This window comes from Solea senegalensis, linkage group LG11 (genome assembly GCF_019176455.1).
Source record: "Solea senegalensis isolate Sse05_10M linkage group LG11, IFAPA_SoseM_1, whole genome shotgun sequence".
Taxonomy (NCBI): domain Eukaryota; kingdom Metazoa; phylum Chordata; class Actinopteri; order Pleuronectiformes; family Soleidae; genus Solea; species Solea senegalensis.
Window position 1 is genome coordinate 17125648 of NC_058031.1, and position 24807 is coordinate 17150454.

Consider the following 24807-nt stretch of genomic DNA (forward strand, 5'->3'; position numbering starts at 1 on the left):
GGCAAACGCCTTTTTGCTCTGCAGTCTGCTCAACGTCATCCCTGCAGCACATTTTCAGTTGATATTTGCATCAGAGCCAAATCAGTCAGCGTCTGTGAGTAGAAAGACATGTTCTGTACATATACAACATTCAGACCTGTAACTGAGGCTGAGTTGAAATCATGTTATTATTTATTTATTTAATTCTTTTCCACATCACGTTACTGGCGGTTCAGAATGAACGGCCCACAGATTTCCACAGTCAATACACTCACCAGTTTTACTGTTGTTTCAAATCAGTGTAGTAAAACTGCTGAAGCCACACATTCACACAATTCTTCAAGGAAAGAGTCACAGAATGCTTGAAAGTAATACATTCAATTTACCTGCCTCACTGTTGTTGAGTAGTTGTGTAGTGAGTAGTGTTGTGTGTACTTTTAAAATCTATTATTTTACTTTCACTTAAACGTGTTTTTCTTGAACTATTGTACTATTGTGCTTTATTTTAGTGAAAAACAGTTTACCTATTTTGATTGTAGTAATACTTCTACTAAGAGCACCTAACTACTTTTTATTTCAGCTATAGTAGATTTAGACTGGTAATTCTACCTGTACTTTAACTACATTTAATTCAAGTCAAAGTACTTTTATTTAAGTTGAATATTTAGTCCTCGTTCCACCTCTGGAGTATGAAACAGCTCAGTATCAGTGTAAGTTTCCAAACTGAATTCTTCAGTAATGGTTTGCACATCAACAAAACCTTCACTTGTATTTTCCTATGCAAATAACTTTGCATTTACTGAGCGGATGCAGAAACGGCTGCAGGAGACAAGGCTGTTCTGTCGCACTCTTGTCTCTTCCTGATGTCTTTTGTTCAAACCAAACCAAGATGCAAAACTGGCTTCCACAGCAGACATGACTAAGACAACACCTCTGTCAGCTGAAGTGTGTCAAAGAAAACTGAGACGAGGGATCAGCAAAAGAATTTGATCCCTTGAGTTTTCCACCTCTCTCTGTCGCTTATCTTTGTCTTCCTTTTCTTGTGTTTTAGATTGTGTATTTGCTTAATGGTAGCTCTTATTTTCTTCCCCTCTTTACCCTGACTTTCTTTATTCTGTCTCTGTGTCTGTGAATGAATACATTTTAAATGTACACTTGCTCGAGTAAAGTTTGCTATGTTTGCGTGTGGAGGCTCTTTTTGCAACAAGTCGCCCCCTAGTGGATATTCATTAAACTCAAATTTAATGAGGAACGAGGCCCATTATTATACATATATATATATATGTCTGCGTTCTCAAACCACTCAACAGATTGTATATTAAACCCCCAGCGTAGAATTTTGTGTAATCTCCAAAGAAAAGGCAGCTCATGTCATCTGGGTGTAATCACCGTTAATTAACCTGTTTCCCGTCCAGTTTACCCATCTGCTGCGGCGAGTCTCTCTACATATGGGCTGTATTCTCCTATAGGAAATGTAATGAGCACCTTCTTAACAAATCTGCTGTAACAGAGGCCTCTGGGCCGAGGCAACAGCAGGTAAACTACAATGAGGGCAGGATGGAGGGGGCTCACGAGTTGTGGCATGGGCAGGCTATTGAAGTGTTAAGCAGGAACACAAAGGCGGGGTCGGTCTGCAGGGAGTTAAAAGGAGGCTATACGTCAAAAACATGTCTGCTCAGGTGATCCACTGCCACGCACAAGCGTTTAAAGTGGAATTAAGTTGTTTTAGCAACCTTCAATCTTATGGTCTCTATTTTCCTAGTTGACCTCATTTCATTAAATGTTTAGTTAGTCTTCATTAACTGGGACACAGTCAACACATGCTGCTTCGTCTCTATACTGTTTATACATTTTTCTAGATTTGTTCTTGTTTTTTAACATATAAATGTGAGTATAGTCCATCTACCTGCCCAGGGATGACAGATTTGGCTATAATCCGGCATATTAACATATTTACGAGTATGTAACCTGATAGTATGAATTATTGTTTTTCATTACCCCATAATAAGCCCCATATATTTATATCAAGAGCAGGGTCAGCTCTACAGACGACTTTACAGTAGCCCACAAAGGACAAACTAAACATCTTTTGAGTTTTGATGCAAACTGAAGGCGATGTAGTTTCTCCAACACACTTGGAAGGGAACGGTGAGGTGAGGGAAATGTACCTGCAACATGCAACTTTAACAATTAATGTTCATGCAAAATGTTACATACTGTACCTTTAACCTTAACCTTTAAAAAGATAATAATGATGTATAAATATGTCGCCACATTTCCACACACATACATATACATTGTGTGCTGGTGTTTTTTGAGTGGACAGCAAAGTAAGAATTTCATTGTACAGGGAAACGTGTTTCTTTACTGTGCATATGACAATAAACACTTTGAATCTTGAATCTTGAATACTTAAACATGTTCCTAAATAAACAGGGAAAAAGGGAAAAATTACAACAAACAATTACAGCATAATTATTATTATTTAATGAGTTTGAAAGTCTTTAATGATTTATAAAGCACTTAGTTTAGTTTATAGGTAATCATATGATCATTTATCATTTACATATGTTGTCGGTTCAATTTTCCCACATTTCTCCTAATATTTGTATTTGTTGAGGTCATTTCCTAAATTTTTGTCTCCATTTATGTCAATTTTATCCAATTTGACTTGAATTATTTGTACTTAATAGTTTGAGGTTTAATTATTGCTGCTGTTTTTATATTATATTAATGATTACTTTTTTCAAGGAGTAATATACAGTTTAATAAGTGACTTATTACACTTCCTGAGTAAATTGTGCAGCACTGGTTGTGATCTGTATTTTATGAAAACACAAAAGAACTTAAGAGCAAAACATCTGGGACCAAAATTAGCCACTGCTCATGTGAGAGCCGAGCCAAGTGGCTGATATTGCATCAGTGGGGATCCCATCATAGCAACCAGGCATCTGCCGACAGCCCGGGAGGCAGAGAGACAGAAAAACAAGATGCTTCTTCTGCATCTCACCTGTGAATGTGAACAGGCTCCACATTTTAAGTACAACACATACGCTCCTGTATGGCTCATGTTTACTGTACATGTGGCTTGCTTTTTAATGGAGGGAGATTAATTATTAACCAACAATGACAAAGATCCGACTGCGACTGCCAATAGTCAGGACATTAATATTGCTCACCTTTAAAAGGACACGAGCGCAGTTCTGAATCATTTGGGTTGTTTGAGGTGAAAAATACGATTAACCTTTGTCTTTTATCTGCAGCCGCTGTGCTATGATTATAGTTGTGACAGTACTAACAGTGTGTGGTGGTCACGTGCACAGTTAAATTGACTCTTCTTGTTAAAAATAAAATATAGTGGCTATTACAGTATATTTCAAATGTGGATCAAACTCAATCCTTCATTTTCTTTCATTAAAGTTGGCGTAAAATCAATCAGATTCAGAAGAACTTTAATGTCTCTCATGACAGATTATTATCTTTGACATCCATGGCTCAACACACAGTGTACAGTGCAATCTCATCGTAGCACACAGTATAAAAACAAGGCGAGGCTCAATGTAAAAGGTCCATGTCATCGAATTTCATCTCCAGTCTGTAAATCTGGGATTAAATATGGAGAATGAGAGGGCCAGAAGACACCATCAGACACACGTGTTTGTTTATGTTCATGGTTTTTAAAATATTCTACGTTCACAGTCGAAGAAAATATTGATACTGATGTTACAAAAAATACACACAGTGCCTTTAAAAGGTGTCATGATGGTACAAGGATGGAGCAAAATAAAAATATTGTACTAAAGAAATCTGGTTGGGCTCTCAGGACACCTGATCTTGTAAATTCTATGGGAATAATATATATATTAACTAACATCATACAGACAGAGTGTCAGAGAAATGAAGAGAGCGGAGAATAGACGGTGTCACTACTTCCCTCCTTTGTTCATCTCTTATCTTTGTCCTTTTGTCTTATTTTATTGACTGGCTGAAATTATCTGATCTGGCAGGTCTGACATTTTATTAAACGATGCTCTGAAACGAAAGACTTTCTTTTTCTTGTAACCAGCATCTGCTCTTTTGAACGTGTCAGAGAAGTAAGATGATCTGTGTGGAAACATCGGCCGCTGCATACGTGAAACAATGAAGAAGCGACACCATCTCCCTCCACCCAAACAACACGGTTTCCTGACACACACCACATCAGCAAATCCTCTGCAACTGCTCCACTCATACTCCACTGTTTTGTCCGTACGTGGAATCAAAAAAGCAACCGATGCGGCGAAACTTGTTGATGGAACAACAGATGTGTAGTGACAGTGTAAACAGAGCCACCTCATCTTGAAGTGCTGGTTTTAAGTCAAATCTACCAAAACACTTGATGTGATCACTGCATTCACTTCAGATGACAAAGAGGAGCAAAGGATGCTGGGAGCATTTGGTCAGTATATGATGATCCTGACGGAAATATGATCTACAGCAGACAATAAGACACACCAAGACACATAATATGACGACAACTGCCTCAAAATGCAAAAACAAAAATACAATAAAAAGAAAAAAAATCTACAATATAAAAGTATATAAAAGGCATGTATGCAAGTCGATACTATTTTTTTAAAGGTCTAGTGTGTAATTTAAGAAGGTTTATTGGCAGAAAATGAATCCACTACCATGAGTATGTTGGTATAAGATTGTACTAAATGCAAGCCAGGTTTCTACAGCAGCCCCAAAACAAAGGGACAAACCAGACAAGACTGCATTTCATATTTTGAAGTGGAAGCTTAATATGAATGTGTGGGGAAGGGGGAGGGGCAGGGGTCAGAGGTCAGAGAGGTGTTTGGTTTGTTGCAATCTACTGTCTCACCATTAGGTGTCACCATTTCTTTTACACACGGGACCTTTAAGTTAATCTGATCAACCATACTGCGTCAATCTCATAAATCCTGTTGGCACAACCTTGTGAGGTTATGCAACAGCAAGCCAGGCTCTTCAAATCCATTGATAGAAGAGCAAAGAAGATAGAGCGATGTGAAGCCACAGATTCTGCTTTTTTCAGTCCGTCAGGTTCAGTGATAAATAAACTGCTCGATCTCTGTGGATATAAAGTGTGCAATGAAGTCTGACGACTTAGAACAGAGCAGAAGCTGTTTCTGCCAACATGGCGGTGTAAACAAACAAATCCATCCATCTTCTACTGCTTTATCCTCCACATGAGGGTCGCTGGTGCCAACTGGACAGGACAGGTCAACAGTCCATTACAGGGACTCACAGTGTCCAATTTGCCTAATCCCCAAATCTGCATGTTTTTGGGCTGTGAGAGGAAACCGTGAACCTGGAGAAAAACCTACGCACACACACGCACACACACACACACATGCGCACACACACGCACACCCTACACACACACACACACACACAAGAAAGGTCTTTGTTCCAAGTTCCAAACCCAAGTCTTTTTGCCGCAATTGCTATTTTCATTATTCACCTCCATAGATAAAAAAGAATTAACTTTGACATAAAAGAAACTTGGACCCTTTTTTGTCTGATTTTGGACGACATACTAACTATGACTTTTTTTGTCACATTTTGGACGACATACTAAACTATGACTTTTTTGTCAAATTTTGGATGTCATACTGTACTATGACTTTTTTGTCCAAATTTGGACGATATACTATACTATGACTTTTTTGTCACATTTTGGACGACATGCTATACTATGATTTTTTTGTCAATTTTGGGAAGACTTACTAAAGTATGACTTTTTTGTAAAAAATTTGGACAACATACTATACTATGATATTTTAACACATTTTGGATGACATACTAAAGTATGACTTTTTTGACAAAAATTTGCACGACATACTATACTATGACTTTTTTGTCAAATTTTGGACAACATACTAAACTATGACTTTTTTGTCACATTTTGGACAATATACTAACCTATGACTTTTTTCAATTTTGGACAACATACTAAACTATGACATTTTTGTCACACATTTATGACATTTTGGTCAAATTTTGGACAACATACTAAACTATGACATTTTGGTCACATTTTGGAATACATACTAAAGTATGACTTTTTTTTGTCACTTTTTGGGCCGAAATACTATACTATGACTTTTTGTCACAGTTTGGGCGTCATACTGGCTTCCATGACTTTTTTGTGTTCCACACATTTTGGGCCGACATTGATACTATGATATTTTGACACATTTTGGACGACATACTAAAGTATGACTTTTTTGTCACATTTTGGACGACATACTATACTATGATATTTTGACAGATTTTGCACGACATACTGAAGTATGACTTTTTTGTCAATTTTGGGAAGACATACAAAAGTATCACTTTTTTGTCAAAATTATTACTCTCTAATACCCAGCAGTGGAGGGCAATAGTTCAAATAACAGTAATTTCATCAAGTTTCCCCATTGTTCATTGTGAACAAACCAACAGTTTTGTTTGCCCTATAAATCTACATGCAGGGTCCGTATCAAATTCTACCCTTAGAAAATGGAACTCTGTATAATTTGCAGGTATAAATCACTATCACAGACACTCAGTCAGATACATGACATGTCTGAGTGCAGGTAAGAAAACAGATCTGCTGACTGCAGTAGTCTGTCTATCTGTCTCTCAGAGTACTATTGTTGGATGCTAGATGTTTGTGTCTGCAGGGCTAGGTTGTTCATCAGAAGCTTTGGTTTGCTGCCACAGAGGCAACTTTTCTCAAAACACAATTGGTCATCGTCATCCATGTCCCAGGGCCACTGCTGTTATTTTTCCGTACTGCTACATCAGAGAGCCGTGCACGGAAACAATATTATCCTTTCATATGCTATGCTACATTGTCTGATCGGTGGCATGAACATGAATAAATCATTTCCTTAGAATCATTACATAAAGTGTGAGTTCATTACACATGGATGATGGAGGTAACTGCTCAACTTGTGTTGATGTAGCAGGATGACCTTGTATTTAACACAGTGCCGCAGCCTTTCTACATAGAGAAGCAATGCCTTTGATAAAAAAAAAACAAAAAACAAATGACTTACGCTTTGCCATCCTAATGGACATGAAGGCAAACACATTCAAGCTCAGTCTGACAACAAAATCAATATAATCACCCGACAGGGATTTATAGTATGTCTGTGGCTCTTAGTGATGAGTTTATAGTGACCTTATTGTACATGATGGCATTTTTATAGAGTATGCACTGACATTGCGTCAACCATGATGCATCCATGTATGGAAGACTTCACCTGGCTTCTGCATGGAGATTGTTTTTTTGTGCTTGTTTAAATCTTTTAAATACTGCATTTATCTACAGTTAATTTGTAGTTTTCTGATTGAGATTTTATGGAACATTTACAATCAGTGTGCACAATACATTGTGGTACCTTGTTATAGAGAGGTGCGTTAGCTCCACCTCTACAGCAGGAATGTCAAAATCATTTTTGTTCAGGGGCCACATACAGCACAAATTGATCTTAAGTGGGCCGGTCAAGGAAAATAATAGTATAATAACCTCTGAGCAACAAGAACTCCAATTTTTTTTTCTTTGTTTTACATTTAATGAAGTCCTAAGTGCAATTTCAACAATATTATGCCTACATTTTCCATTTACACATCACACTGGATCTATAAAGGCACAAACAGGTATCTGGAAGTGAAAAATTTAGTATTTAACATTGTGATTAGAATCTAATCATAAGGTGACATTTTAACAAATTCATCCTACGGGCCAGATCAGGCCCTCTGGCGGGCCGGTTCTGGTCCATAGACCGTACGTTTGACACCCCTGATCTACAGCATAACAAATGCTGCTTACATATTACAATAAAATCTAACATGCTAATTCACATGGTGATTTCTACATTTGACCCTTCCGATTCAGTGTATACGAATGAGTGACGTGTAATGGTGAGAGGAACACATTCCTTCCCAAGTGCATCAGGGAACTATGGTGGCCTTTGTGTATCAGAAAGGGTATTGTTCTTCTTCATTTGCTGAGTAAGCTTCTGTTGCAAAATGCAAAATGGATGCCCTGACTGGTTTCCCTATTGAGCTGTTACATTTGGGGTTATTCTAAGGCTAAGAAGATCAAACGTGTTTTATTTTTTTATTTTAAGGTAATTATCCACTTATGGGTAGTATATTCAATTTCTCCCAATACACCCCCCTGACTCTGGACCTTTCACTTAATTTTCTATGTATTAGAACGTGAACGTGCTCTAATAATGGATTATTATGTGTGTGCAGCTGTGGAATAACAAATGCGGACACTTGTATGCACTAGAACAGCTGAAAATAATTACCAGCTCATACTCCACCCACAGCACTCTCTCGCTCTCTCTCTCTCACACACACACACACACACACAAGTCTCAATCGAACAGGAATCTTTCTCTAAAATAGTCGTGTCCAAGTGCACATTCCTGCAGTGGCCAGGAAAGTTGATCCAGGAGAGGTGGGAGAGTGGGATCTCGATGAGTGACGTCAACCCGCTCCCCTGTCGCCCCCATCTATCTCTCTCTCTCTCTCTCTCTCTCTCTCGCTGTCATTTTCCAGTTTTTCTCTGGGGTTTTAGTGCGCGCTGTGGTCTCAGCAAAGACACTGACAGACAAACAAGAGACACAGAGTGAAGGGGGGAGAGAGAGAGAGAGCGCGCGCGAGAGAGAGAGAGAGAGTGGAGGGGAGGGCTGTGTGTCCCAGCCACACCGCACTTTCCAAACACCACCGCCGTCTCGCCACGTTCATTTCAATGAAGATCTAACGAGCAGAGCAGCACAGACAGACTCCAAGCAGAGAATCTATCATACGCGCTCTCCACGTGCGTGTTTTTCCCCTCCTATCTGCCCCGAAGATCGTTAACGCGCTGGCGGAGGACAACTCACGGAAAGACACGAAACAAAGGAGAAAAGAAGGAGAAGAAGAACCAGAGAACGGATTTCTATCCCCCACGTTGTTTTATTCCCGACACCCTGGACTCGACTGTCATTTCTGGATGTAAAGAAAAGAACTAAAACAAAACTCTCCACTTATCGACAGAACAGATAAAAAAAAGAAAGAAGAGACGCTCAGTTTCAAACTGGCCGCAAAATGGTGATAAGGTAAGAGTGAGTTTTGAGCTTTATGTTGACAGGTATAAAGTGAAGTCGCTGCCGCAGTGATTTCAGGTGTGCGAGTCGTGAAGTTGCTTTAATCGTATTCAGTATTGCTGTAATCCGCTGCTCAACCCCGCACTGGGTTTATTACCTGTGTACTGACCTGAGACCGCTCCGTCCATGTGACAGTAATGGTTTAGAATGGACAGAGGTTGGAATTAAAAAGCGCGCAACCTTGAATAGACACAGCAGCCGCATACGTTCCACGACACAATCAACGCCCATAAACAGGCTTCATTTACATTCAGAGTATTACCAGCACATAAAGTGAACATGCAGATTTGCAGGCGGGGTGTTTATGTGGTTTGTGTTTTGAATGATAAACAAACAAACAAACAAACAAGAAGAAGAAGAAACTGTTTAATTAAATCAGGACGCATCTCTTGCCATACACTTCAGTTAACCGACCTGTTAAAAAACAACAACAACAACAACATAATGGACAATCTCAGCTCAAATATGTTAATGTGCCACTGTTGTGTAAATGCAGTTCATTTAGGTTGAGCGGCATGAAAGCGAATGAGAGGAATTTTCAAAGTGCATACTTGCAACTCTCCAGAGATCCGTCATCTCAGTCCGTCTTATTTTTAGAACACGTTTTATTTTAGCGGGGAATTAAGTTGACTGTGCTTTTTAAAGAGCCCACATATTTAGACAGCAAAACATCAGCGAGGCAGGCACAGATTCTGTCAGTCAGTCACATAACTATTCTGTCAATCAGGTGAAAGTGAACCTTTATTTTCAGTGGAACTGGTCACCCTACCTGTGTTCAGTGTGCAAGTTGAGCCACTAGGGGACTCATTTTCCCCAACCAGTGGGGGAAATGCAGTAGAGAGTGGTTACAAGCCATGAAGAGGGAACCTCATCATCCTGACCCTTTACTTAGGATAAAATACGCATCAGTGTGTTGATTATGGTGACCCAGTGCTTTCTAAAACACTGCTGAGGTAAAAGGAAAGACATTGATTGGATATCACCAATGGAGAAGGGCATATTTGTATAGGGATGTGTGTGTGTGTGTGTGTGTGAGAATGCATACGTATTTGCTCAAGCAATTCCCAGTTTACAGCCAGTAAGCACTCCAGGAGTGCACACCCAAGCACCTTCACTGTCTTACATGTTTTGCAGTTCCCAGCTCAAACAAACCGCACTTAGCCAGTTTTGACACAGCAACAATTAACACTGTCACCACGCGTTCGATTTCCAATTTTGCTGTGGCGACAGCAACACTCAAAAGAGCAGACAAAATGGATATGAACAGAGGGTGCTTCTCGTTTTAAGTGCTGCCATACAAAGTCGTCGAAAGGAGCAAAGTGTCTCTGCAATGAGAAAGCGGCAAAGACACGGTCACCCTGTTTCTTTTCAATCCTCGTCATTCACCTCGTAGAACATTTGAATCGCGTACAATTATGTGTAGCATTGTGTGGGAAAAAAGCGCGATGTAAATATCGCAAAGGTGTGTATTAGTCGACATGAATCGAAAGGGTAAAGGAGTCAAGCTCTTGAGTCTCATTTACGATTGCGTGTACATGTGTGCTTGTGTGAGTGTATGTGCCAAGTATAAAGACAGTTCATGACATGCAAGCCATTAAACTGAAAAATGATATAAGGGTCTTGGAAAGTGCCTATGAGGGAGTATGAGGCCATTTTTTGCGTGCTGGCCGATTTACCTTTTTCTTTAGCCGTCTGTGCCTGAAGCACATTCTGAAATCATTTCCCTCATTTCTGACAGTGTCTAGAAGGGACAACTGGGTATTTCCAAGACTGAATGTTAGTGCGAAGTCTAAAATGTCTTTCAGATGTCCTTTCATATTTGTGTTACTTTTCCAATGCACATTTACACGCGTGTTAGAGTTCTGGTCGCTGCTACGGCGGCATCGTGATGGACTGTGGAAGTTTACAGGCTTTTCTTTTCCAAGTTTGTTTAGAACAAGTGCATCTCACCGTCGAGTAGCTCTTACTCGCCAATTTATCTTCATGAGCAGAGAAATTTTTTGTTTTCTGTGTTATCAGTGTGTGTATGTTTAGGCCAGTTCCTTGTGTGTGAGAACTACTTCAGGACTTCAAAGGCCAGGGAGCCTATTACAAATGTGATATGAAAAATCAACACTTACATCACAAAAACTGATTCGTAAACATAAAGACCACAATTACCAGGCGTCATAGTGCTGGACCGGAAGGAGACGGGAGTGCCAATAAGTCTGTTAGCAATCACCCCCTCACTGCCTTCCTCTTGTAATGCGGTGGGTGAATTCTAGCATATTTTGTGCCAGAAATTTTCCTTAACTACCCACGGACTATTGAGCTGGCAGCATTGTTGGTTGGCTCATGTGAGAGAAGTTGGAGTTGTGGAGGTCATTTTAGAGGGTAGTGAGGGCTGCGTGTTTTTATCTGTGTTGGTCTGCATACGTACATGAACAAATGTGCATGTGCGGATGCGTTTTGTTTCCCGTGGTTGAGTTTCACCGACCTGTGTGTGTCTGTGCATCGGGGGGCCTGCAGCCAAATGCAAAGCCACTTTACAGTGGCCAGCTTGATGCATTGTGACAAACGAGAGAGCAGTTTGATTTTGCACAACACTGAGCTGCACCACGACATAATGAAGTGATCATGCTTTTACCCTTGGTTCACTTTGGCCCTGGTCCCGCTGTGTTTTTCCCCTCTATTCAATCGCTTCACTCACTTATTTACTTGGCAAGCATTTCCTCTCGTAACCTCTAGTACTGCATAACTAGCGTCAAGGGTGGGTTGCTTGATAAAAACCACTGCTACGGGGCATTGGTTTTACACATAGGGGAACGCTAGCAGTTTTTATTGATATTCAAGTTGCCACTGGGTTGGAATAATAAGAAGCCTATTTTCACGCCCAGGCAAAATCACCTCTACTGTCCATCACCTTGTCAGGGCAGAAAGCTGAGGCGTAAATATTATCTGGCAGCAGAGGGAGTACAGGGCTATAACTGAGCTTCTTGTTTCTTGTTACTCATATTCTCTATTTTTTCACTATTTGTTCTCCATCATTCCTATGTATATATATACACATATATATGTATATATACATACACATATATATATTTCTTTTTTACCTTTATTTTCTCATGGCAATAAGTCCCTTCTTCACCTCTTTTCATACCAATTCCTCTGCACATATTTCCCTCAGGGTAATTACTCACAAGTCATTCTTGGGCCTAAAGCACGTGTCACTTACAACATGTTACAACGTAGCATTGGATGCATAAAAGAATGTGTCGCCTTGAGGTTCGGCCTTGCGGCTTCGTGTACAGGGGGAGCACAGATGCGTCAGTAAAAAGAGGACTTTTCCACAGCAGCTGTCCTTTGCTTGCATATTGGATTTCAGGAGTTATGATGGATGCCGAAACCCTGTAGCCAGTTGAGTGGACATGCAGGGATCGGGGTTATACTGGTATGGATTTGGATTGGGGTTCACTGGGACTGGCAGAGGATTGGTATTCTGTCCTTGACCTCAATTTCCGATCATCCCCCCTGTCTAGCTACTAACAGCTTGTCAATTTTAGCAACTTGAGAGAGTAAGAAGAACACCACAGACTGCAAGTAATAAGTAAATCAATAAATAAATACGGCAGTATTGAAAAATATGGTGTTTAAAAGGTGGCTTGACCATAATTTAAGGTCTTAATTTTTATTCTGTTACTCTTGTTGACTTTGGTACGACAAACTTTTTCTCATGCCCTTCCCCTCGTTTAATTTTCCCTCATCTTAATTGTGCCACTGAGGTTCATTTGAATAAGCAGCAGTATGAGGAAATAAAAGCTGGGGGAAGAAATCGATGCGGCGTGTAGCTCTATGCATTCATGCCACACAGCTTTATCAAATTATTTCACAATAGTAGCCACACAAGTGATGGAATTTCAATTAAAGTATGACAGTTTTAGTATTTGTTCATGCTCACAAGAGAGCTAGTGACGGTTGTGTTTCATGGGTTGCGGGCAAGGGAGTGGACAGCAAGGTGTTCTTGTACCGTAGACCTATTTTCCTTTCTACATGGTCTATGTACACACCTCCCTCAGTCACCTCCTTCATCCAAAAGGAATGACTTAGCGGAAGCACTTTTGTTTGTAGGCACTCTGTGATTAGAGCCCGGAACCGAGCGTTGCGATAAAGTTCTTTGTGACAAAAAAAAAAAAATCAAAAACGGAGCATTTAGTTGATAGGCTAAATGCTAAACAATTACGCTACCTGCAGTGCCAAATAGTGGGGTGCAAGAGGTAAGTGGGAAATCTTAGCTCAGACTAGTGGCTAGCTTGTAAACTGGGAAAGAGTGACATATATATGACCCTTTAGGACTGTAAAAGGTTTTGGGGCTGAATTTGTAACACACGCAAGCTCACCAGCACTTCGAGACATGCACACACGCCAAGTATGTAAAGCCTATAAATATGATACAACTAACACTAAGAATAGATAAACAGTGTCTGTTGCTGCCACAGCTCTGCAAATTAATATTCATGCAAATGTCTCTGCATTCATGTTAAATAAAATATTTTGGCTCATAAACACAGTTGATATATTTGATGTCCAGCTGCTAAAGAGTGAAAAAAGTGCATAACAAATGTGTAGTAATTTAGTCGTACAGCAAATGCTCGGATAGGGAATGCTTTTCATAGTGGATGGATTTTCATCATTTTGAAGTCCTTCCCTATATTAAGATGTCTTACAATCAAAGGGAGGAAAGAAGGACCTCCCATTCCCCCTACTCTTCCTCCTCCCATTCCTCCTCCTCCTATTCCTCCCATTCCTCCTCCTCCATGTCCTCCTTGTTGCATGGCAGGCTTGGGGCTACCCATTTGGCCCCTAAAAGAAAGGGAGAAAGCACAAAGGAGAAAAAAAAGAAAAAGCATTATCATCTATCAAATGGGCAAATAACATTTATTTCCCCCACACACACATACCTTAACCATAACCAAGAATTGAGTTAGGCTAACCTAAACCCAATTCTAACCCTAACCCTAAAACCAGATCTGAACCCAAAAAAGCAGTAAGGACCATCCAAAATGTCTTCACTTTGCCCAAATGTCCTCATTCCGTATGGTTTATACGGTTTTTGCCACAAATACAAGAACCCACACACACACAAAGTCTTCACCTTGTGGCGCTCACAGCTCTAACAAGATAGTTAAAAATGAAATGATTCCTGGGTAAGATACGGCAGGTTTTCTTAGTCATGCCAATTAATGGTCAACATCACAACACCAGATGCTGTTTAGGCTCACATTAATAATTGTGCCTTGCAACATAATCTCCTCCAAAGAAAAACAAATGCTTTTAAATGATGCCCATTGATCTTATATGGCTCATCAACTGGATACTGAATTTTCTATCTGGGACATGTTTCAGCATCCATGTCAAGTTCATATATCCATGAAGTGAAGATGAAATTGCGTGGCTGCAAATGTCATCTTGGAGAAAACAAGACTTGTGAGCTTCAGCTAGACAAAACACATAAACTACATAGTTGTGATTCTGTGATATGTTGCCCATCTGTTGTGAATGGCTCTTTTGGCATTTTGGAAAAGTGAGGGTATCGATAACATGAAAAGCCTTTTTATAGATGGAACATATATATATATTTCCTACATTTGAACAACGGAGAAATAAACTTATCCCCTTCCTTCCAGAGGAGTCACCTATGAAATCTGTCCTCTCCTTGAGAGGTGCAGTTGCCTTGATTTATAAGTGCATTGCTAATTTACAGAACCTATCCCTGGAGACTCTGAGATCCATGTGGGAGACAGACCGGAGCGGGGGTGGGGGTGGTTGGGGTATTTCACCAGAACAGTGGGGAGCAGCGCTGCAGGGGGTGCACTCTGCCTCATTATGTTAGTAAAAGTAATAGAGTAATTCAATTCAAGGTGTTACATCACCTTCACTTCTCAAAAGCCAAACTCTTTGGCACTGTCCTTGCTTGTCCACTTACTGGAATACCATCTTCACGACTCTGGCAGACGTCTTCCAATTGCTATCTTTGGGGTGGCAGGGGTCAACAATAAGAATCTAGTCGGAGTCGGTACTAAACGTCGAATAACAAAATCTGTCACTCTGTTGGCCAAAAGGAAGTCTCCCCACTACCCGAGCTGGACTCCATGGATGCAGGATGTGTTGCACCATCTCAGCCTTGAGACACTTTTCACACCTAATACTGTAGTCCGCTAGACTCGCTACGATTGGGGACTACTCGGTTCAAACCGGGGTTGCAACATTCAACAGGTCCAAGTTTGCTTTCACACTGCACTTCAGTGAAACAAACCGAACCTTTTGAACCTTGAACCTTGTATCCCCCTCCTCGCCTGAGATGGCGCTGCATCAACAATTACTGAAGGAGAAGACGAGACAAACAATGAACAAGAAAAAAAAAAACTCGCTCATCTCCACATCAGAGCAAAACATGGAGCTGCATCAAATCCTATCGTTTTATGTGAGCATACGACACATATACACTGCACCAATGTGCTCAGCCATTTCTCCCAGCTATCGTTCTACACACGCATATGTTTTACCCACAAGGCCCTGCGTTGTAGTCTGCTTCCTGCATTTGGTTCACTTGAAGCGAACCGAGACCTATGTTTTTGGTGCGGATCAGAGTTCGGTTGCACATTCACGCCTATCCAAATAAACCAGGACTTTCCGAGCTAATAGACTACATCATAGACTACATCGAAGATAAGCTAATTACCTCAGTTCATCTCATTTCAATGTATACGCAATATTTGCTGCAACCATTATTTATCTTAAGTTCCTTGACAGAGTCTCACATAAAGACAAGTATCAATACACATATTGGTATCAAACTGACAAAATACAAAATACAAGGACTTTTATCTATTTTTAAGTATACACTTGATATGTAACTTCTGTAACTGCCCACCAATAAAAATGTGTTTAAAAAAAAAAGGGCAAAGCAAAACTTGCCTACTCTGGGAAGCCTAACACTGTTGTTTCTACTGCTGCACAATGACAATAAAGTTTCTTGATTGTGAAAAACGTGAATCTCCAAAAAAAAAATCAGTCAGTCCATCACAATGCATACCATAACATAATCCATCCTTGTCCTTCAAGCTTCTTCAACAAAAACACATCAGTGAAATTCGATTAACGACTTAATTGCTGAAAGCTTTTTTTTTTTTAATTATTCATATTCATATACTGCTGGTGGGGCAAAGTAAGTGTAATGAGAAGAGTTGTTTATTGCCGACTGATCGTATAATGGAAAAAAAATATCTATCTGTCACTGTATTCTAACACATTCAATTACCTGCACCGGCAGAGACGGAAAAGCAAAAACAATAATAAATGAACCAGAAAAAATAATTACTGTTTCATTCACCGTTTGCTGCTGAAAGCTGTGATAGGAGCTGTGAACATCCAGCAGCATCAACAAATTAAATTGGAACATAATAGTCAGTGGAAAGACACACATTCACAGACACACATACCTCTGGCAGTAAATACCACACTCCTGAGAGGAGGTTAAAAAGTACAGACCAATGCCTTAGGACACTATCATTCAATTATTGTGACATTAACCCTTAGTGCTCATGTGGCACTAAAATGAAGAAAAACATCTTTTTCATCAGATTGCCTTTTGACCGACAACATGAATATGTGAACATGGTTGTGCCTGTTTTGGGGAGCAAGGTTTCTCATTTAATTCTAACCATTCTCTTTGGTGACAATGACTGAATGAAACTAGCCTTGGTGCATTGGATTTTCTGTTCTTGGACAGTCAGGTCATGAAAGTCGCTCACTCTTCTTCGGCCTCCGACTATTCTTTCTTTCCATTTAATTTATCATTCTTTTTTTTCAGTATTTTTTCCAAAAAAACATTTTTTTTTTAGTCCTCCTTTCTGTTAAGTCTCTCCTCTCTTCATTGCCTCTCTGCCTACTGCCATTATTTTTCAGCTGGCACTGACCATGGCCTCGCTCCCCTGATGGTTTTCTTTTCCTTTGTTCAATCGCTCCTTTTTTATTTCCACTCTCTGAAGGCAAGTGAACCTTAAACGATCCTTTGTGTCTTTCTAGCAACAATTCCCCCAATCAAGGAAAAGTCCCTCTGAGTTGTGACTGACAGTGACAGAATAAAAAAAGCTTTACATCACTACTAACATGATTGTAAAACTTCAGATTCAGGTTCAGGTAAACTTGAAACCTGAAAAGATAAAATGTGGCTTTTGCAGGACAGAGTGATGTTTTTGATCTAATAGCAAGTTTTAAATCCATCTCTATTGTCTCACAATGAAATATTGCACACCCTTTAAACACAATTGCAAAGAGCAACACAGCTGTGTGTCCTAAATGTCTGAAGGAGTGTTATCGCAGGTCGTTCCTCCCTGCAGCTGTTAGACTGTACAACAAACCCTGCTCTCAGTAGACCACACATCACCAGGCTCCTCATTCCTCCCTTCCATGTGCAATATACTGTAAATTTGCATAAGTGCAATATACTCATTCTTATACAATTTCCCATGTTCAACCTTTGTCTATTTATACTGTAAATATCAAGTCCATACTGTGAATATTCTGCAAACTGTCTACAATGTACATTCCACATTCTATTTGACCTCAATAATCTTAGTGTTAATATCTTTATATATTGTACCTTTTTGGTAATGCATGTTTATTATTTATCATCTTTATCTTTACTGTCCTTGCTGCTGTAACATTGTAAATGTCTCCACTGCAGGACAAATAAAGGACTATCTTATCTCATGTGAGTACATGTGTGAGCTTTACAAAGAAAAAAAGGGTGATTCAACAAAACGTTTGAGTGTGAAACTGAGGAAGAAGGTAGAATTAGAGACTTACAGCTGACAGGGACATAGATGATGGAAAATGAAAGAGAGACGGAGGAAAACGGGTAACGTGGAGACAGACCAACTCATAGGTTTGCAGTTTCATTTCCCGTCAGACTGTAGCCCATATTTAGGGTTCTCTTCACATACTTGTTCATCCACCCAGTCCAAGGACACACAGCAACAGCAGTTTCTTGTTTGTGTAAATGTCTGTCTGTGTGTGTGTGTGTGTGTGTGTTCAGACGGTTCAAAATTGGTTTTGCTCCAGAAGGAATGTTGAAGAAACTAGTTCATTGTGATTATAGTCCTTTATAGACATACAACTACAGTTACATTTCCCAAAATGTGAGGCAAAATATTCACAGCATTAAAATGATTTGTGTTTCAAGCCTTATTGACCTACTACAGCTTCATTTACATACAATGTAATCTGATCAGCCCCCGCCCTCAACATTAAGTAACTCCGTGGTTAAATCTTTGATGGCACATTCTGAATGCTATCTCCCTGGAGAATAATATTCTCAAGGTCAGCACTGCAACAAATAGCATAGAATAATCCACATGAAATGAAAAGGGGAAAACCAAACAACAGAAAAAAGAAAAAAAAAGAAGAAGAAGAAGATAAGGAGACACACAACAAAGAGACATCTGGTGACTCATTCTCATTTTCAGGAAGACACCAGCACTAATTGCTGTGAGAAAGTGAGGCTAACGTAAGTGACAGCCCAAATATTTTAGGAACAGACTTCACCTCAGCATTTCACTGGGGACAATTATCAGTGTCGCAACCAGCGCTGAATGACTCAGTGATCATGCTTGTTCAGTCAAAGTGATTTCACCCACATCCCATTATAACCATTAATCTGTTGTCTGGAGATAGAGATAGTGTTTGTTTACTGGTCATGTAAGAGTGACATTGACAGTTTAAGGTTGTGTGATTGTGAAGATGAAGACAAAAGCTCTAGAGCGCCCCCAGTATTGTTATTATTATATTATTAACTACTGTGGCATGAGACATAAGACTCATGTCTGAAAGAGGCCTCAGTATCAGGCTGAGCTTAACATGGTCAGACTCAACTTTCACCTCCATCAAGTCTATCAAGTCAAAACCACTGTGTCCTACAGAAACCAAAATATGTACGTCAGTCAATATCCCACTACACAATGGACAGAAATAATTGTAAAAATGAAAGATAAGAAGCGGACACTGCACCAAGCAGACGCTCGTAAAATGTTTAGGGTTGTTAGGCTTTGGTGGAGTGACATAATGCTTATATATCGCATATTGAGTATGATAAAGAAAATGTGGGCGGGGGGAATCTCTTTTTTTCTTCTCAGTCTTAGTCATAATATCATTTTCTGGGTTGATATACAGAGAGAACCTGATTGTTTTCCCCCTGGACCAGTACATTCCAATATGAGCAGCGGCAAAACAGGTCTGTTTATGCTGTTGGTGGACCCAAACTAAACATCTATTTCTCTTCTTCCTCCATTTCTTCCCACAAAGAGCTGCTGACAAGAATGCTTTCGTACGGCCCATTTATTCTCTGCCACCTACTTCATCCTGCTTTCCCTCCAGTTCAACTCCCATTTATTTTGTTTGTCTCTTTTTCATTCCTCTTTGCTTTGTTCCCTCACTCTAAGGCTAATTCATGAACTTTTTGAGCTGAAGTTGCCTTATTTTCATTCATTTTTGATGCAAACATCTGTGAGGCTGACGTTCAGCAGACTAGAAACCAACTTGTCGAGTGTGACTTTGGTTTCTTTGATCAATTAATACTCAAAAATCAAACAAACAAAACGGAAACAAACTTATTTCGCTGTCAGCAGACAATGTCAACAAGCTAGTGACAGTCAATTGACGTTTGCACTTGATATTTATATATCTATATTTAGATTCCTTGTTAAAGGCAACAGACAACTGGCATGATATTAAAAGAAGATATAGGAAACTGTAACATCTAAGAGTTTCACATACACATTTGTGTTGTGTTTGAGACAACTCTTTGAAAATACATACATTATTTTAGCCAAAAGTATGCAAAACAAGACAAAGTCATAATCTCTGGAGCTCAGAAAACTAACAGTCATACTCACTTGGCTAGAGTTAAAGTTATAGTTTGGCTTCTATATTGCAGGCTTTGTGCTGGGGTGCTTTCCCTCTTCAGTGACTTCCTTCCTTGTCTCAGAAGAGCAGTCACTCCTCTCCACCTCAGACCGAAAACTCATTGTCTGAACGAGCAGTTTGCTGGGTCGCCTTCTGAATCATATCTCTGCTCGCTCTGTCCTCTTTTCCTTTCTCTTCCTCTCTCTGAATTCACATGAATATTCCCAGGCTCTTGTTTCCTTTTGTTTCTCTGACTGATTCACTGAATAACAGCAGCCAATTTAAGCACTTTCTATTATCGCTCTTCAAGGTGAAATATATTAAACGAGCACACGTGAAGCCAGTCCATCATCTAGCACAGGTTAGAGCGCTCACCTGTGTCACAGAGCTGATCAGCTTGGCAGCTGCTGCTCTTTTCTCTTCCTCAAAACAACACTGGGGTTACTATGAGACCAAGTCTACTGGGCATCTACACGCAAACATACAGCATACCCAATATGTAGACAAGTGGAATGAATAAATGCAAATAACTAGATATACACGTATTATATGGTATTCTGCATACATTTGGAATGAAGAATAAAGCTTTATGGGAAACATGGCCCTTGTAACAGCAAATGAAAACAGGATAAAGCCGCTGATAAAGAAAATATGCAGACATGCCAACATGCGCACAGTGAGGATTCACTGCCTGTCAGTTTTTAAGAGAGACTGGTTTTCTGTGATCGTTTTCTCTATTTTTCACAATTTTAATAAAGGGAATAAGTCACTGTAGTTGTTTTTGTCTCACTCAAACCAATGACTGCACCAGGTCATTCATTTGAAAACCTGCCTCAACCCACTGTGGCACAATTTAAACTAATCTAGTTCTGTAGTAGGTATCAACAACCGCTCACTTTAAGTGCATTGTTTTATTTCTGTCTGGTTCGCAAACATTAGCTCATTAATACATTATATTAATAGTTAATTACATGAAAAATGAATACCAGCTTTCATTCACTGAACACCACATTTGGCACGGGGCCTATAATTACAGTAATAAATCGTACAGTGAGGCTGTGATCTCACGTGTCACTTAAAGCTTAAGCTAAAGTTACATAACAGCTGCGGCCGTTATATGCATTCAAGCTCCAAAGCACATAATCTCTTCTTTTCAGCTGATGGTGATGATAATGCTGTGTGGTAAAGAAGGAATGTGTCATTAAATGGGAAAAGGAGAGGGGGGGGAAGGAAATCTCATCAGTTTTGTGACAGAGGAGACGGCACTGTTTCATGTTTTAAATCACTCCTACAAGCATCACAGCATAAGCACTTCTAAGACGGACCAACCACGACTAATTCAAGCACATCTGTTTGTCATGCAGCTCGAGTTTTTGCAGCTGAATTAGCATGGAACTCTAACATGTCCAAGATTTCTAATTCTTCCCAAAAAAAAAGGAAAGAACAGTGTTCATATCATAGAGGAGTAACAGTCATTATTATATATTATTATTATTATTATTATTATTATTATTAATTAAATGAGGTCAGTGGTTCCAAAGAACTGAAGCTTCAAATACTGAACATTCACATCAACACACAAACAGACTTGGAGGCGTGAACATTCAATCATGCAGACAAATATTAATGCATAGGGTCAGGAAACATGGCCCTAACCATCTACAGTAAATGCACACACATGCTGTGCTAACGTCAAGAGTAGTAATGATAGTTCATGTAAGGCACAGGGAGCCGTGGTAACAAGTGCTTTGTAATCATGCCGCATGGCGCTGAGTGAAGGCCACAAACACTGACCTGGAGTTAAAGAGAAATTGATCCTGAGGCTTTGAGATGAATTTTGCTCTCCGTCACCTTAAAAACTGACTCCTGTCATTTAATCTCTTATTACAAAAAAAACAAGATGAGAAGCAGATACTAAACACAGACACTGGTCTTTGGTCATTGGACAAGATTCATGGTTTCTTTTCGCATTCACACACTCATCTTCAACCGCTTAATCCTCCACATGAGGGTCGTGGTGGGGGCACTGGTGCTAATCCCAGCTGACATAGCGGTAAAGGCAGGGTACACCATGGACAGGTCGCCAGTCCATCACAAACAACCACTCACTCTCACACTCACACCTACATTCAATTTGGAGTGTCCAATCTGCCTAATCCCAAAAAGCTGCATGTATTTAGTGTGTGGAAAGAAACCCGAGAACCTGGAGAAACTGTTTTATTTTCTAGCGGTGTGTTGATCGTCAAAATGTTGTAAGTATGCAATAGATTGAACAGTAGACCGTCTAATCTGCTACGTCAGGAATATCAACGTAGAGTTAAGTTAAGTTTTTAACCCTTGAACACCGAGCGCAGACGACACATTTGCACATGCGCACTTTGCATCACCGTAGTTATACGGCAGTTTGTGCCATTGGAAAAAAATTTCTGGGAGCTGAGAAGTTGCAACTCAAAGCCAACGTGTAGTTATTACGGTAATTTCACTCGCGCTGTTGCAGGAAGCCGGAGAATCAGCGTCTTTGTCACCAGAGAGGAGACAGTCATCATTTTTTTGGCCTGTTTTTGGAAATTGAGACAAAAAAGAGTTATATTGTTCAAATTTCACATTTAACACACAAAATGTAGTGTTTCTTTTCTTTTAAGTGTTATTTTACATGCAGTATATTGTAAATAACTGCCAGATATTGAAAAATGGGCAAAAGCACTTACTCACAGGACATTTTCTGGCCCTTTTATGGTTAAAATAAGCAACAACAACAAAAAGTCCAGACGGACTGAGGTATTAAAGGGTTGAATCTATACTTCAGCTAACTACTGAAGATGATTATGACCTGGATGACCGAGAACCTTCACAGACAACAGTAGACGATCCATCACTTTCACACGAAAGTCATATTGTATTGACACTGAGATGCTATTCATATTAAGAATGTTATCATTTGCAAAAAGCAACAATTATGCAGGTAAGTAAATGTCTCCAGCGTCACCACAGCCACAATAACATTTCTCATATTCACTTTGAAGCAGCACAAGCCCAGCACACCGAGTGTCTGACAGTTACCTTTTGATTTACAGCCAGAGAGGCTGGAGACCAACAGTTAGAGCGCTGGCTGTATTCTACAACACCCAGGTGTTGCAGCAGTGTCAGCCAGATGTCTAATACACTTCTACATCTATTTATAGCTTTAGCTCACACTATGTCTTGGTAACCTTCTAAAGCATTTTCAGCAGGTGGCTGCAAAATAACCGCTGTTCATGTCGTGGGTTTCCGTGCAAAGGTGAACATTTGTGTGTTTCAAACGTTTTTGTCCGTCGCTTTTCCTTGACGCGTCCGTTTATGTGCGTGTCCTGGCAACGATCATGCACACACAGCGTGTGTTTCATCTGATGTGCTCTTCTATGTGAACTGAGTGACGAAAAAACACATGTACACACCGGTCCACAGTTACCTCTCTATATGTGAACAGGCTGACGTTTTTTTCAACGACTATTGACGCCATCAACACCACAGTGCATAACTGATCGTTCATTATGTAACACACACATACAGAGACATTGATCGAGGAGTAGGATGCCTCATCAATTCCCCTGTAATTCGATTCAAGTCCACAGCAAAGACAAATAAAGGCTATAACAAAAAAAGGATGTTGAAAATGATGATTTTTTTTCTCTGGCCGATCGGTTGCTTGACTCACTAACCTGCTGTTGACAGAATCAGTGCTTGACTGTTCTAATACTGGCTGTCTACTGTGTGATTTGCCATGACTGGTTGGACGGCAGCATGAGTAATAAATGGAGTACTTAATGGTGCCAAGGCTGGGTGATGTGACCAAAACCATGATCAGGATAATAAATAAATACATAACTGACTGGCTGTCAAATATGACAAACTAGCCAACATTTTGCCACATTAAAAAAAGAACAAATGACATTAACGCTGATTTAAACTTACAAACAACAAGTGGCCATAATCCCAAGACTTTGACAGGTTAACTTGCTTCTAACGTATTGAAAGATCTACGGTACATGCCGACTGAATACTTCACAACCTTGATGTCTGCCTCACTGCACTGACTGGCTGTCTGGATACCTTGATGGCTGACTGACTGACTGCAGCCGCTGCCTCGGTCATATCAGCAAAGCGGGGGAAAGGGAAGCAGTCATGTTCTGACAAAGTGATGCTGATGTGAAAATAATCAAAGGGAAAAGCAGTGAGGGAGAGAAGAAAATGGCTAGAGAAGAAAACATGGGGGAGAGGAGAGGTTACGGCGCTCAGAGAGGAATTACCCTGTTTAGAATGCTGCCCCACCCTTATTCTCCACTCTCTCTTTCACACACACACACACACACACACACACACACACACACACACACACACACACACACACTCGTATAAAAGTGAGGCATTTGCAGTAACATAAAAATTCTCAGCATAGATCTTGCAGCATGGCTCCGGGGATGTTTGTCAATATCAACAACCCCTGGATGGAGATATTTTTAGAAGAACTTTAAAGGAAATCAATTTAAATTCACATTTTTAAATTAAGCATTGTATCGTTTAACATAATATAAGCCTTATTAACAAAATACAATGGGATGACTACAGAGTAAAATAAGCAGATGTCCTCCAAAAGCTTTGAAAGTTACCTGGATTCTAAATAAAAAAGTGAACAAAGACAGAAGCTCTCAGAACCAGAAGCTAAAAATAATTCCAA

General features: G+C 39.9%; 1 protein-coding gene across 1 annotated transcript in view; it reads right to left on the minus strand.

Moving 5' to 3' along the window:
* Window positions 1–1547: 1547 nt before the first annotated feature.
* LOC122776846 (glycine-rich protein DOT1-like) overlaps window positions 1548–24807 on the minus strand; it is a 37936-nt gene continuing 14676 nt past the window's right edge. The window contains exons 2-3 of the mRNA XM_044037593.1: window positions 13895–13991; window positions 1548–1610 (exon numbers count right to left, since the gene is read on the minus strand). Of these exons, the coding sequence (XP_043893528.1) occupies window positions 1548–1610; window positions 13895–13991 (160 nt within the window). The remainder of the gene's footprint in view (window positions 1611–13894; window positions 13992–24807) is intronic.